Source organism: Cydia pomonella, chromosome 17 (genome assembly GCF_033807575.1).
Source record: "Cydia pomonella isolate Wapato2018A chromosome 17, ilCydPomo1, whole genome shotgun sequence".
Classification (NCBI taxonomy): Eukaryota; Metazoa; Arthropoda; class Insecta; order Lepidoptera; family Tortricidae; genus Cydia; species Cydia pomonella.
Window position 1 is genome coordinate 5,838,327 of NC_084719.1, and position 14,952 is coordinate 5,853,278.

The window sequence follows — 14,952 nt, forward strand, 5'->3', positions numbered from 1 at the left end:
ATTTAAAATACGTCATAATTTTATAGAAGTTTAACGATTAAAATCACACTTGCACAGTCTGGGCTATCAAAATTGCTGCATACTTACCAAATATCAAATATCCACCAAATATCAAACATTTATTCAGCAAATAGGCCACAGAGGCACTTTTACATGTCCATTTTTACAATCAATAAAAATTTAAAAAAAAAACAACCTACCTTGTAACCTAACTTACCTCAGTCTGAAGCCCCCTATTCACATTTCTGCATTGCAGTCCGCTTCGCAGGATTGTGGGTCAAGATTGTGGGCAAGATATAGCTCAAATACTGCTTACCCGTCCATCACCAGAGGCCTCAGAGGACCTACCGCGAAAAACGAAAATCGAAATGTCGCTACCTGCCGCTTTATCGCTCTTGCATATCCTAGTGATCAAGCTAAGTTAGCAGTGATTTTGATAGCCCAGCCTGTCCAAGTTTTAAGTAAGCGTCATAACTTCATAGAAGTTTGATGTTTAAAATAACACTTGCACTGCCTAGCTAGGCTGTCAACATCGCTGCCAACTTATCTTGGTATGACACTACGCTTTTCGGTTTTCGCAGTAGGTCCTCGTGTCTGTGCTCTTGCAATTTGCGTTACGTGCTATTTGTAAAAAAATAAAATAGCTATTTTGGCGGTTTGATCACATAAACAGCGGTTTCCTTTATATATTTCAATAAAATCTGCTAAGCCCGTGTTTTTTTTTATTGAAAACGAAATGGCGAACTGCAGTCTTACACCAAAATTCACGATCCTGCTCGCCACATGGCAGTCTTAGTACGCAGAACGTCGCCGTGTGGTGCCGGCGTTTTAGAATAGCACCACCCCATCTCGTCCCGTGGGTGTCGTAAGAGCCGACTAAGGGAAACCGACGTATGGTCAGCAGCGTCCGTCGAGTATTGTTACTAACACCTACTGCGGTCCCAATTCGTATCACCAACTAAAAATCTAATAAAAATCGCAACAACAAAAAATCATCTTTCTTAAAACTTCTCAACCAGGAACCATGGCCGCCCGTATTCAATGCGGGGACCATGGGTCTATATTAGCTAAATCATAACAACAACGCCGGGTCTTCAACTTGAGCATCACCATTGTTTCTTGTCTAATGGTGATGCCGGACCCAGGGGCGGATTAAGAAGGCGCGGGGCCCCTAGCACAATAGCTCGCGGGGCCCCCTGGTTTGAAAAAAAAAGAAAGATTAAGTGCGAGTCGGACTCGCACCCCGAGGATTCAGTACCATCACAACATTGTTACGATGTCTTAATTTTTTTTTGACTAGTTTTCGATTAGTTTGTATAACGTTATGCGGTGTATACTTATAGTTTCGCCATGTCCGTCTGTCCGAGGGTTTGCTCCGTGATCGTTAGTGCTAGATAGCTGTAATTTGGCATGGATATGTCATGGACCAAGTGATTAATGTGGGCATTATATATAATGCCCGGGCATTATGAATAATGGCAAGCTATATCGGGCCAAGTGATAAATTATTATCTGAACTTCATTATTTATCACATTGTCTGGTCATTATGAATATTGCTACGTGGTCGTTGGGCAATTTGATAATAAAGATACGTTGGATGAGGTGCGAGGAGGAAAATAAACGCGTGACACGCGTTGACCAACCAGAGTCCGTGATAGCAACGTGCGGACGTCAAATGATTCACTGTTTACTGTAAAACGCTCACTGTTTTTATTTAGTTTTGGACTGAACTAAAACCGAATACGAATGGACGCGGACGGATCTTATTTTTGTAATTCAGTTTCGAATTATAGTAAAAACGAACTTCATTTTTTTATTTCCCTTTCTGGGGGGTTTGAGGTGGCCATTTCTGGCCCTTTTTGGCTCCTAGCAGGAGAGTCCTGGCAAGTAAGTCTTATAGATCCCCAGCTTTGTGCGTATGGGGGATGGCTGCTGCGGAGCAGTAGACGAAGCAGGGTACGCGCAGTTATAGCCCGTCTCACTAACTCCTCGGTGTGTTGCTCCGTTGTGATGCCCCTGTGTGACCCCTAGGTATTTTTTCATGTGCTGCCCCTATATCTCCTCGCCTAGTAGTTGCTCGCATGGGCTGCTCTCGTGAGGAGCGGCTGCGTCTTGGTGACGTTCACCTAGAACGTCCGTTTGGTCAGCCACTCAGGTATGACATCAAGCTAGCGCTGGGTCTTCAGTGAGGCGTGGGTTGGTATGATGGACGACGCGTAGTATGCTGCGTCGTCTGCGAACAGACCCAGCTTGACGCGGCCAACCACCGAGATATCATCGGTATACGAAGCATAACAAGATGGCGATAGATAGCTTTCTTGTGAGACTCCCGCGAGGTCGGTTGGTGAGGAAGGAGTTGGCAACGTGTATGACTCGACGTGGGGCCGATGACGTTGACAGCTTTGGCTTGCAGGCCCTCATGCCAGACCTTGTCGAACGCCTTCTCTGTGTCGAGGAATACTGCGACGACATGCTTCTTCAGGTTCATCCTCTCAACCATGTAAGAGGAGAGGACTCTGGTTAGCTACATAAAAAAAAACAAAAAAAAAACACTGGGTAGCTTTCCTAACGTACGGCTCAAATCTCGTAGACCTATCTGGTCAGACTCCCAAATCCAGGGCCCAGTATGCTTCGACGTTAACGTTGAAAGATTAACCGCTGAAAATTTGATTTCAATAAAGCCTTACGATAATAATAATACAGCCAGATCCTTGTCACTTGCTGCTGGAGTTGGAGCTGTGGGCTTCGTCTTCTTTTTGTTTTTCTTTGGAGCCTGTTTGGTGGTGTTGGTGGCCGCTGGTTGGTCTCTTTCGCCGCTTTGAGTAGGGGCATTCGCCAGCGCCATCAGGGATGCGGGCGCCGACTACTCCACCGTGGGTTTTGTAACGCTAGCCTTTGCCACCGGGCCTGCCTTCTTACGGACCGTGTGTGCGTTTATGCCTTCCAATTATGGGCCTCTCTCAGATACACGGGGCATTTCCTGTAACTGGGTAGATGAGAGCCCGTGCAGTTGGCGCATGTACAGGGCTCTTCTTTTTGCCTGCGGCATTTTGTTGCTGGATGAGGTCTGCATAATGGACGCACTTTTGCAGACTATGACAGTCCTTCGAATGGTGTCTGAAGCCCTGGCAGCTGTGACACTGCGGTGGTCCAGATTTCCCCCTCCATGCTTCTATTATAAAGGAGTTCAGGAAGAGAAACTCGTTCACCCTGTATCCCTGATCGCGGTATATTCTCGCGAGGGAGAGGGGGGGGGGGCGAGCTGCAAGAAGTAAACGCAGCCCGGCTTGCCCTCTTTGGCGTTTATCTGCTTGATGTGCTCTACAGTGAATCCGAGGTCCACGCACGCGTTCTTGATTTCGTCTAGTGGCGTGTCTGCTGGTAAAGCTTGGAGCGCCACCTTCATCTTCTTCTCCGAGTCTAACACTCGTAGGCGTTCCACTACGGCATTGTCCAATTTTTCGAGATGCTTGAACACCGTACGGTACTCCTCTTCTGATTTGGGCTCGAACCGAAAGCCTGTCCTAACCGGATTGGTGTTGACGGTTCGGCCCAACTCCGCGGTGATTCCCTTGACCACCGCTACCCAGTTAAGCAGCACCGGCGCCACGATGCTGGAGTATCGGATCTTCTAGGGTTATTGTTTTGTAGCAGTATATTCAGGCTTCTTCTGGGTTATATTTCTAGTTGTATAATCATAGGTATGAAACAAAAAGAATGCCGCTGAAAACCAAAAGGAAACTACAAAACCGCGATCCGCCCCGCTATTTTGTATGGAACAGAGTGCTGGGCTTCTACCAAGAAACATCTCACAAAGCTGCACACCACTGAGATGCGCATGTTACGCTGGTCAGCGGGCGTCACCAGGCTCGACAAAATCAGGAACGAATATATCAGAGGTAGCTTCAAAATCGCCCCCATTGTTGAAAAAGTCCAAGAAAACGTTTGCGCTGGACACATCCTCAGGCGTCCTGAAGACCACATGGTGCGAGTAGCCCTAGACATACCATCGACGAAGCATGGGCGCGGAAAGCCCTCCGCCACTTGGCTAACGACGGTCCAAAAAGACCTGAAACAAGCAAATATGAACCTAGATATCGCCCAAAATCGCCCAGAATGGAGAAAACACACAAGGAGAGCCGACCCCAGATGATGGGAAATGACGCAGGCAGATGATGTATAATCATAAATATATGCATCTTAGGAAACGAAGGAATTTTACATTCACTTTAATGTTAAAATTAAAAATAATAGTATTGAAAAATGTTTTTTTATTACTTTGCCCAATAGGTGAGAGGCAGTATGTATAATGCCCGGGCAATTTAATTATTTGCATATTTATTATCACATTGCCATCTCAAATTGGGCATTTTTCATAATGCCCGGGCATTATGAAAAATGCCCAATTTATCACTTGGTCCATAACAGATACATGGATTATGCATTGCGACAGTACGGTAAAATAAAAACTACTTATAAAAAAAATTTGGGTACCTCCCATACAAAATGTTTTTTCTTAATTTTTTTTTTGCTTTGACCCTACAGTGTGGTGTATGGTTGGATAAGGTCTTTCAAAACGAATAACGGTCTTCAAAACCTTTTTTTAATAAAGTTATTATTTTCGGAAATAATCGCTCCGAAAGAAAAAATTAAAGCTTAATAATATACTTTCAATGAAAACTATATTAGTACCTACAAGTGTGGTATATAACCGATGGACCGGCTCGACTATTGCGAACTGTCCCAAGAGCAGATATTTGACATATGCGCGATACATTTGCTGGACAATGATCTGCTAGTGATAGGAATATACCACTCCAATTTAACCAATCACAACGAATATTTAAAGTTATTCGAAAAGTTGTTAACCAAAATAGACAACGACAAGGTAACTGCAATAATTATGGGTGACATAAACATCGACCTCCTTAATAACACCACCATTAAAAAACATCTCCTAGACATTCTATCCGCCCACCACTTTAGGCAATACGTAAAAAAAGCCACCAGGGTAGATGGTGACAGCGCAACATTGCTGGACCACGCCTACTCAAACATCCGGGACGCCCGTGTGTCCGCGACCTGCGTTATCACTAATCTCAGTGACCATATGGCGCAGCGCCTTGTCGTCCCGCAACCGGCTCCTCATCCGCGATCCGCGATAGTAAAGAAACGCGCGTTTAGTTGCAATAATAGGAGTATGTTTGTTCGTTCGCTGGAGTGTATAGATTGGCAGATTATAATAGACAAACACCAAAATGAATGCGAACTGTTTGCGACTAAAATAATCAATATTTTAGCCAATCTACAAGATGTTCATATGCCAGTTAAAACTGTGACCGTACATCATAAAAAAAGCCCATGGATAGATTCTGAACTCATCGGTTTAAAATTACTAGCTTTCGATTTTATTGCCTTAGCGAAAATCGATCCAGGCAACACCCAGCTAAATACAGCCTCTACTAAAATACTCAATACCTACAATCAAAAACTACAGAGGAAACGAACGGAGTACTTCAACTCTAGTATTGGGAATAGCTCAAATAAAAATAAGGCGATGTGGCGAGCTATAAACACGGAGATTGCCAGACTCTCACGCGAGCGGGTAGATTACACAGACCTACTTACTGACAACGACGGAAACCCATTCGTGTCCAAACAACACCTGGTCGATGCACTGAATGAGGAGTTCATAACAGCGGGCGCCGCATGCGGTGCTCCCGCCCCGGACCGCGCACAGTGTCTGACCTCTTTATCCTCCCGCACTTTTCATAGCGACACCTCATTGAGATTGACATCCTTCAGCCCGGCGGAAATAAGTGTTATATTGTCCTCAAAGATAGCAGCAAAAAATACCACCGATGTCTACGGACTATCCGCGAACCTCCTTAAACAAGCTAGTACAGCAATTTGCTTCGTGCTCTCGCAGCTATTTAACAACTGTATGCGGTTAGGTTCGTACCCTACTTGCTTGAAAAAGGTTAAGATCTGCCCCTTATATAAAGGCAAGGGTGATAAAAAAGACGCGAAATCGTACCGACCCATCGCACTAGTACCGGCTTTGAGTAAGTGCTTCGAGGTAGGCTTGAACACTAGGCTACTGTCATACTGGTTCCCAAGGAACGTTCTGTCTGACAGCCAATACGCGTACCGCCAGGGCCGGTCCACAACCGATCTCGTGCGGGAGGTGATCCATTGTGCACTGCGCGCACGCGAGGCAGGCCGCCAGGTAGCAATCATCTGCTGTGACCTCTCACGCGCCTTCGACACCGCCGACCACGCGCTCGTAGCAGACAAACTCGGCCACTATGGTGTTCGAGGCCCAGCTCTAAAACTGTTGCTCTCGTTTATGAGCGAGAGGGCACAAGTTGTCGTTGGGGATCGCGGCAGCGTGACATCCTCGGAGCGCCACAACCTAATGGGGGTACCCCAAGGATCCTGCCTTTCAAACACCCTCTTTAGCATATTACTCAACGACTTACCGGCTGCAATTACCGGCGCTGATATCTACATGTACGCCGACGACGTCACAGCGGTAGTAAGTACGCCCATGAAGAACCAGCTCGAAACGGCCCTAAATAACGTTGTCAGGCAGCTAAACGAGTGGTTCAAGGTCAATGGCCTGGCACTTAACAAAAACAAGACCTGTTTTATGACAGTAAAACTCAACGGCCATCGCAGCGAGAGCCTGCAAGTGTGTGCGGACGATGCCCCTATACAGCACACGTCCTGCACACGCTTGCTCGGGTTCCACCTCGACAGTGCGCTTACATGGGAGCGGCACATAGACGAGGTGTGTAATCGACTTGGCCGCGCCTGTTTCGCACTGCGCCGACTGGCGCGCACCGCCGGGAGGGCCGCGGTGCGAGAATGCTACTTCGCGACGGTCCACTCCGTGTTGACGTACGGTGTGGAGCTCTGGGCCCGAGCTGCGGACTGGTATCGCGTTTTCTCAATGCAAAAGCGAGCACTCCGCGGTATGGCAGGCAAACCAAACGACGCTCCAGCCCGGGAGCTATTTCTTGAGTTCCAAATTCTACCCCTACCCTGTATCCTTATACAGCAAGTAGCGGTGTTCACTCACACCAACCGAGACCATTTCAAGCGCAGGGGTACGAACTCGAGATATCCACTGCGTAGTAATAAGTACGGAGACCGGCTGGTAGCAGAACGCCACACTTTAGCGAAGTCGACAAAGTCGGTCTATTGCCTCGGTCCTTCAGTCTACAATCGATTACCCGATTGTATTAGAAATGCAACTTCCACTGAAGGATTCAGATCTAAACTAAAAAAGTGGCTTCTTGGAAAGATGTTTTATGATTATAGCGAGTTTTTTGACATTCCACTTGTGATTTAATAATTTAATGCTTATAACAGCTTGACATTTATATTATATTGATTATATTCTCATTGTTAATGATTCATATACTGATAAATAATTTTAATAATTAATAAGGTAACACACCTATATGTAATACCGACCTGTAACAATTGTTACCAATAAAGTTTTTCATTTTCATTTTCATTTTCATTTTAACCTTTTACTACTTTAGTAGTTCTGTCTATACACATTAATTAGTAGACATAACTATACTACATTGGCAAAAAGTTGCAGATTTGTACTAGAAGCGATTAGGAAGAAGGGCGGGGCGCGTCTTCGTGGATGACACGAACTATAGGTATATGAAGTCATTTAAAATCCGGAGTATTTTTCTTATTTATTTATTTTAAGGAATTCCGATTTTTTTATTTGTTTCTTTTTTGCCATTTTCAAAAAGCCTAAACTTAATGAAGATGTGTTATCTTATCACATTTCCTATCTTTTACATAGGTTTCCTCCTTGCCTTCGGTTTTCATCATCATCGTCGATAATATTGTATTATCACCGATTTTTCCCTAGTATGCGTATTTTTAGATTTCGGCTCGCCTGCTGCTCGGGCTCAGTTCTTGCTCGAAAGTACGACTTGCTGGGATAGTTTGGGTATCGGGCCCTATGCAGGGCTTTACATCCGGCCTACGCGAATGCAAAGCCCTGCATAGAGGCCCCGCTGTTTTCTTTTTATAACGGCTTTGCAGCAACTCGGCATATTTCGGGGGCGCCCGCCCAGCCGTAGAGGAGCGCGTCCTTTGGCCTACTACGGGTTCAAAGCTGATCATCATTATAAGCATTAGCTGTAAGGTGCAATTTGTTATTTGAAATAATAAATAAATCACCTTCCTTGCTTTTCACTAATATGTTTGTTTTTTAACACAGTATCTTCTTTTGTTCGTTTCCGAGCTCTGCTGTTTCCTGCAGCTTAGCCATGCACAAAAGTTTTGAGACACTCTGCACCTTCGGTTTTATGCTAAACTCTGCTCTTGGTCTTTGCGTAAGCCTAAAAATTATTTAAATTTGGTATCGTCATAAAGAAAAATTTACATTATAACAAATAATAATAATTGATCAATATTGTTACTGACTTACGAAACAAATACTTAATAAATATTGTAAATATAATGTGATAGTACAGGATCCGCGGAGTGCGAGTTCTACTTGAACTTGAATCGCATGGTCAGGGTCGGAGCGCGGGGCCCCCCTTAGGCGCGGGGCCCTTAGCATATGCTTTTTCTGCTGTTCGGTTAATCCGCCACTGGCCGGACCCGGCATCGTATAAATCATAACTGCCTTTCGCAAATGTCACCTCGGGCACAGGGTCGCCCGTATCCATAGCGAGAGCCCTGTGTCTACAACTGACACTCTTAAATTTAACAAAAAAAAAAGTACGCAGAACGACAAGCCACTGGCAATCCTGCGGAGTAGACTGCAAGCCGTGGGTGGAGCTTGCAGGCTTTGCAAGACCCAAGATGCATCCTGCTTGGGTCTTGCTGGACGCCATGCAGTCCGCGACAACATTCACAATCCTGCATAATGAGGGCTGGATTTCGGATTGAGGCCCGGGCCTTGTGGGCCTAGGCAGCCTAAACCTTTTATTATTAAATTGAATAAATGGTTAATAGAAAAATGTTTTTATTCAATTAATGAATTTTTTGGTATTTAATCTAATTTAACGTAGACATTTATTTTAACATTTATTATGAATTTTATTGTTATTATATAATTATTTAAATGACGTTTGTAATTTAATAATAAATTTTGATTATTTGAGGCCATTGTAATAATTGTGATTTGTGTATATGGAGGTATGATTATGTAGTGTATGATTATGTAGTCAAGCAGCCGTTCAAATATTATGATTAAATGTAAATATAATGTAAATTATGTAAATAATATTTAGATTTAAGTAAAGATTTTGCATGCCCATTTTGTCGGCGAGATGTGCTGAACGTATAGAAAATGTTACCATCTAATTTGTTGTACCACATTTCACGCAAATAAATATATTTTTATTTCTATTTCTAGGGGCCCAGGAAACCTGGTAATGTTTTGAGATGGAAAAGGGGGCCCCGATAAAAGTATGGGGGCCCCTTAGAATTCGAAGACCCATACCAAGTGCCTTGCGTAGGGGCCCTAGGTCTTTAAATCCAGACCTGCGGATGGCAAGGTGGACTGCAATGCAGGAATGTGAACGGAGGGATTAACTGTATAATAAAAACTCATCAGTTAAAAATACTATTTTAAAAGAGATCAGACTTAAAATTAAATAAAAAATAAGTTTGAAGCTAATACTATGTCCCCTTTACAGATTTCTTTAGGTTGTTAAACCTTTTTAAAAATCACATTTTATAATAATTTTGGCTTGATGCTAAAAAACCACAATCGTATGTGCCGCATTTTACCCGATTATGGGTAATCAGGTTTATAAATGGCAACATTTTTACCATAGACAAACAGTAGTGCTTTCATAAACATCCAGAGCGTATCATAGAGGTGTCGATAATAATAATAAAAAATTTGTAGCATAATCGGTTAATCGATTTTGACAAAACCCATGAATATTAACATTTTTGGTTAAGTAAGTTAAGTAGATATAATATGACATTTACGGCTGGCATGTTTTAAAACACTAACACAGTGGAATATCTAGTACAGTGATGGGCAAACTTTCTTCATGAGGGCCAAAAAATTTTAAAAAATCCGATGAGGTCCGGTACTGCAAAATAAATGTATTTTGATTTGAAACCGTTGTCCTGAGCCATATCTGATACAGGTTCATTGACCTAAAAGGAAGTCCCAGCCACTGATCAATAACAAAAAACAATATAGTCATTATTTCGAAGAACCGGGGCGGCGAGTCCGCCCGCGGGCTTTACTTTGCCCACCACTGATCTAGTAGATTAGTTTATATTATTACGAAGTGTTAATTATAGTCTCTCGAGCCATTTACGTTAGCAGGAAAAATTTGCAAATTTAAAAAATGTAGGCGCGAAAGTTTGCCATCCCATAGAAAATTTAAAATTCGCGCCTATTTTTCTTTGACTGACTATATGTATATGTATTAAGTGCAGTAAATTAATCGAATTAAATGTAAGTTATAAGGTTATATCTTCAATTCAGATATTTGATTTTATTGCAAGATGCACAACACGTTTTGAGAGTATCGGGCCAACATTACACAAAACTGTTTTACATGTATTTTACTAGGGATAAAAGTACCTCAAAAGGTAAAATAGGGTTTGGCCAGAGTTGCTTGTCAAGGAAGCATTTTTATTCTTCTGGTACTCACAAGACTGGTTCGATAGACTAATAATATTTTGAAGTTTTGAACCATATTGAAGCCTATATGTCTTCCGGTTCGACCGCCATCTTGATAGTCACGCCTCGTGATAATTTCTTTGTTTTTTGCTCATTAATATGGTTTAAATTGTAATATCGATAGCTTATTATACAGTAATGTATAGTGTTCAGTGAATGGTTAATTAATCTTAAAACGCGTTTAACCACCATTTTGTAGGTAGTCCACGTGCTACTTGTAAAGTCCAGCTATGGCTTTACAAGAGCTGATAATATCACCGTACTCTGTCTTGTAATAACCGTACAAGCTTCTATGACCTTGATACTGGCGAAATAGTTCCACTGGACTGAAGCCATAATTTAAAAAAAGAAGAAGAAGCCTATATAAATAAACAATGTGAAAGTATCAAATACCTCATCTCTAATCTGTAAGTTTTGTTTGTAACGTAAGATCCTATGCCTGATGCATATGTGTTGTGTTTTGTAAAATAACCGTCCTAAATAAAGCATTTTAAACTATAATTGTTTACCATAGATAACCTCATTTACTATATTTATGACACTTTTTTTCACGTTAAGGCAAAATTACTGGTACTTGCTTATAAACTCAATTAACGATTAGTTTAAATAGCTTTTAAATCTGTCGGTCACCATCGATAAAAAAAAATTGCTATCGATACATGTATCGATAGTTAAAAACACCCACAACACTTGTATTCCTGTCCCTTTCTTGCACTTCCGTCAATCATCTGTTTAGTCTATGGTATTTCACAAGTGTCGTGCTGTGTCGAAAGTGGACTATTTGTAAATATTGTATAATTGTAAATAATCCGTGTTTCATGTTTTGGAAATATTAATTTACATATTTAATTATTCGTGTAAGTGCTTAATGGATGTGAAGGTGATATAAAGCTGATAAACAACGTAAGTGGTTTTTGCGTACTTATTTATAACACCTGTCGCAGTTATTTAGTTGAAATGCGTTGTCTGATTCAGTTTTTCGTGTTACGGAATGTGATTAGTACCTTCGTAATGGGTATTCTTATTTCGAAATCCGTTCTGGAACATTTCTGCTGCTCTAGTTACGTGAAATCCTCGTAACCTTGGGCTGTAGTGATGGAGTGTCATCGTCTAAAATTGGTAATGTAATACGGAGTTCGTAACCGTAGTGGGAATGTTATTTGCGCTAATTAAGACATTATGCCAACGCTGAAAACGTTTCAAACGTTAAATAACATTGGCTGAAGGCTGGGAAACACAGTTTGTATTTTGAAATACTCAAAAACATTGCAGGATTATCTAAACAACTGAGGTATTCTAAATTATCTATACAACTTCGTTGTGTTTGTGTAAAAATCTATCGAACAGCCTGTCTGGTGGTGTACCTGTATGGTGACACAACACAAAAGATAGACCAGGGGTCACCAGTTAGTTTCTTCCCTGGTTCAGTTTTTAAATAAATAGTGATACATAGTGATCTGTTTCTACTTGAGATTATTTTAAGCAAATTTAATGTACAATTGTACAGCACCAAATAGGTCGGCCATTAACATTTATACAATTGTCCCCTTGATAGTGTAGTTTCATTTACTTTAACGGGAAATGATACATTTATATTTATTATTATTGAATGCACAGGCAGCTTATAGCTGATACATTTGATTGTTAATTTGGTTAGTTGATTTGGAGGCAACCACATTTTTGCTTTTGATTTTTGACTCCAAAAACAATAGAAACAGAGGCATACTTTACTTTTTCCTCTTAATAATTCAATGAAGTGATTGTATATTTAACACATTCACTGCTAACATTGTCGTAGCTCTACGCTCGTAGCCGATCCCAGCATTTTCCACTTTATAGAGGAAAGTGACCACAAACAGAACTGACCTAACGAGTTCCCGGCACTCTATGTTTTAATACTGTGGAATATATTAATTCTACAGTGTGGCTATCACCAGTTCGGCATTGACATAAACGCTATCGAGAATGTAACTTACTTTCTACACATCTCACTTATACTCACAGATAGTGGGAGCGAGATGGATAGAAAGTAAATTACGATCTTGATAGTTTATATGTCAGTTTTGACACTGTCAGTGACTCATGGTACGGGTACAGGAAAAGACATAGTTTTTACCTTTGTTAAATAATTATAACAGGTTTTATGGGTTTTTGTATAATTTTATGAATATCATATTATAAAGCTTAAATTTATTTATACAATGTGTTTGTCCACGTATAGTCGAGCCGTTAACCACGTAGTCGAGCCGTTAACCACGTATAGTACGATGAATTTTATCGACAAATCACCCCCCATACCAATGTTTTTTCTCAACCATTTTAAAACTGCACCCCGTCAAAGTTTTATGCTGCCAAACATGACTGCACTTGGTTAATGTACCATTATCTGTCCATTTACCTATAGCACATTAAAAAAAAAAATCATTCGATAGCTTATGAATTAGGGCATTAATTTCAAGCATAATTGTTAGAGAAAATATTCCACAATTACTCGAGAATTAAATAAATAAAATAAAAATATAATAATAATAATAAATAATAATAATTTAGCCTATATACGTCCCACTGCTGAGCACAGGCCTCCTCTCATGCGCGAGAGGGCTCGGGCTATAGTCCCCACGCTAGCCCAATGCGGATTGGGGACTTCACATACACCTTTGAACTTCTTCGCAGATGTGTGTGTTTTTAAATTGCTAAATGGTAGCACAGGGTATCAGCTAAACAACCTTCTGTAATGTGCGTCGAACTAAGTTGCTTTAGTTCCAAATGATAATTAGGGCAGCGGGCAATGTTTCTTTGAAACTAAGTTACGTGGTTAACGGCTCGACTATACGTAGACAAACACATTGTATAAATTAAAAGTAGAAATTTCACTGTCTTGGTACCTATGGCTCATATATGGTATATTGGGTACGGTCTTGGTAGCTTAGATGGCAGAGCACTGTACTAGTGATCCAGTGGTTGTGGGTTCAAGTCCCACCCCAAGATAGTGAATTTTTTCACTTTTAATTTATTTCTAAGCTTAACTGTGAAATTGTGAACAATGCTATTGTTCGCAGATGTTTCAGCTTGATGCAAAATTAATTTTATCATATTATACATGTAACTACAATGAAGTATTTTATACCTTTTCAAGGTTATCATGCTGTCTAAATTAATTATCCAGACTTCTCAAGTATAACTACTATGTTTCAGACCACAGAAAATTTACTTTATAAATACCACATTCTAGAAGTCTCCCACCCACAATGTAATTCAATACACAATATACCCGTGTAAGAGATACTTTGTGGTTTTGTAGTTGACTCGTAATACATACAATCTGTTCATGCATTAAGAATCACATGAACATTTTAAAGTAAAAAGTGAGTAATAAACATGCTACTTAATATTATTTCCTTTACCACTTGTACCCAACCGCTTGAGTGGAACACGGGAGTCATTTGTCCTGTTTATAAAAAAGGGTGCATGAAAAGGTGTACGAACTACCGGGGTATAGCATTGCTTCCAACTGCATATAAGGTGTTGTCATACGTACTTCTCAAAAGACTGGAACCGTACGTGGAAAAGATTCTCAGCAATTATCAGTGTGGGTTCCGTCAAAATCGCAGTACGGTTGACCAGATCATCCTCCTAAAGCAGATCATGGAGAAAAGATGGGAATATGCACAACCTGTACACGTGGTGTTCGTAGACTTCGCTAAGGCATACGACAGCATAGATAGGGACTCCTTATACGCTATACTGAGGAACTTCAACATCCCTAACAAGTTAGTCACTATGAGGCCGCAACGAGGGTGAGCAATATGAAAGTACGGGTACAGGGCGATCTGACGGATGCTTTTTCAGTGGACACGGGGTTAAAACAGGGCGATGCTCTATCGCCAATGCTTTTCAATTTAGTGCTGGAGCATGTCCTTAGAAAAGTTCTAGCTTTGGAAGTCGGACTAGAACTAAATGGAAAGCATATGGTGGTGGGGTATACCGATGACCTGGCTCTATTGGGTAGTAGTAGAGCAGAGGTCCAGGTGGCGACTAAGACCCTTGAGACAGAAGCTTTGAAAGTAGGTCTACGTATAAACCACGATAAGACTGAGTATCTTCACATGCGACGTTACAAAACCGGTCGAGGCAAACCTGCAGATCTACATGTTGGAGATACTGTGTTTAAAGGGGTGGCCAAATTTAAATACCTAGGCTGTACGATCAACGACAACAATACCCGTGACGAAGAAATTGACATTCGTATTCAGAATGC

At 41.4% G+C, this 14,952-nt stretch overlaps 2 protein-coding genes and 1 non-coding gene across 3 annotated transcripts in view; all 3 read left to right on the top strand.

Annotated features, from left to right (window-relative positions):
- Positions 1-4,715: 4,715 nt before the first annotated feature.
- Positions 4,716-14,495, top strand: LOC133527116 (uncharacterized). Its single transcript, XM_061864007.1, has 2 exons — positions 4,716-7,198; positions 14,243-14,495. The coding sequence occupies exons 1-2, from the start codon at positions 4,716-4,718 to the stop codon at positions 14,493-14,495; spliced, it is 2,736 nt and encodes a 911-aa protein (XP_061719991.1).
- LOC133527282 (OTU domain-containing protein 7B-like) overlaps positions 11,363-14,952 on the top strand; it is a 48,133-nt gene continuing 44,543 nt past the window's right edge. Inside the window, exon 1 of the mRNA XM_061864253.1 lies at positions 11,363-11,597. The gene's annotated coding sequence lies outside the window, so the exon portion shown is untranslated. The remainder of the gene's footprint in view (positions 11,598-14,952) is intronic.
- On the top strand, positions 13,610-13,683 carry Trnat-agu (transfer RNA threonine (anticodon AGU)). Its single transcript has one exon. It is a non-coding gene; the product is annotated as a tRNA-Thr (tRNA).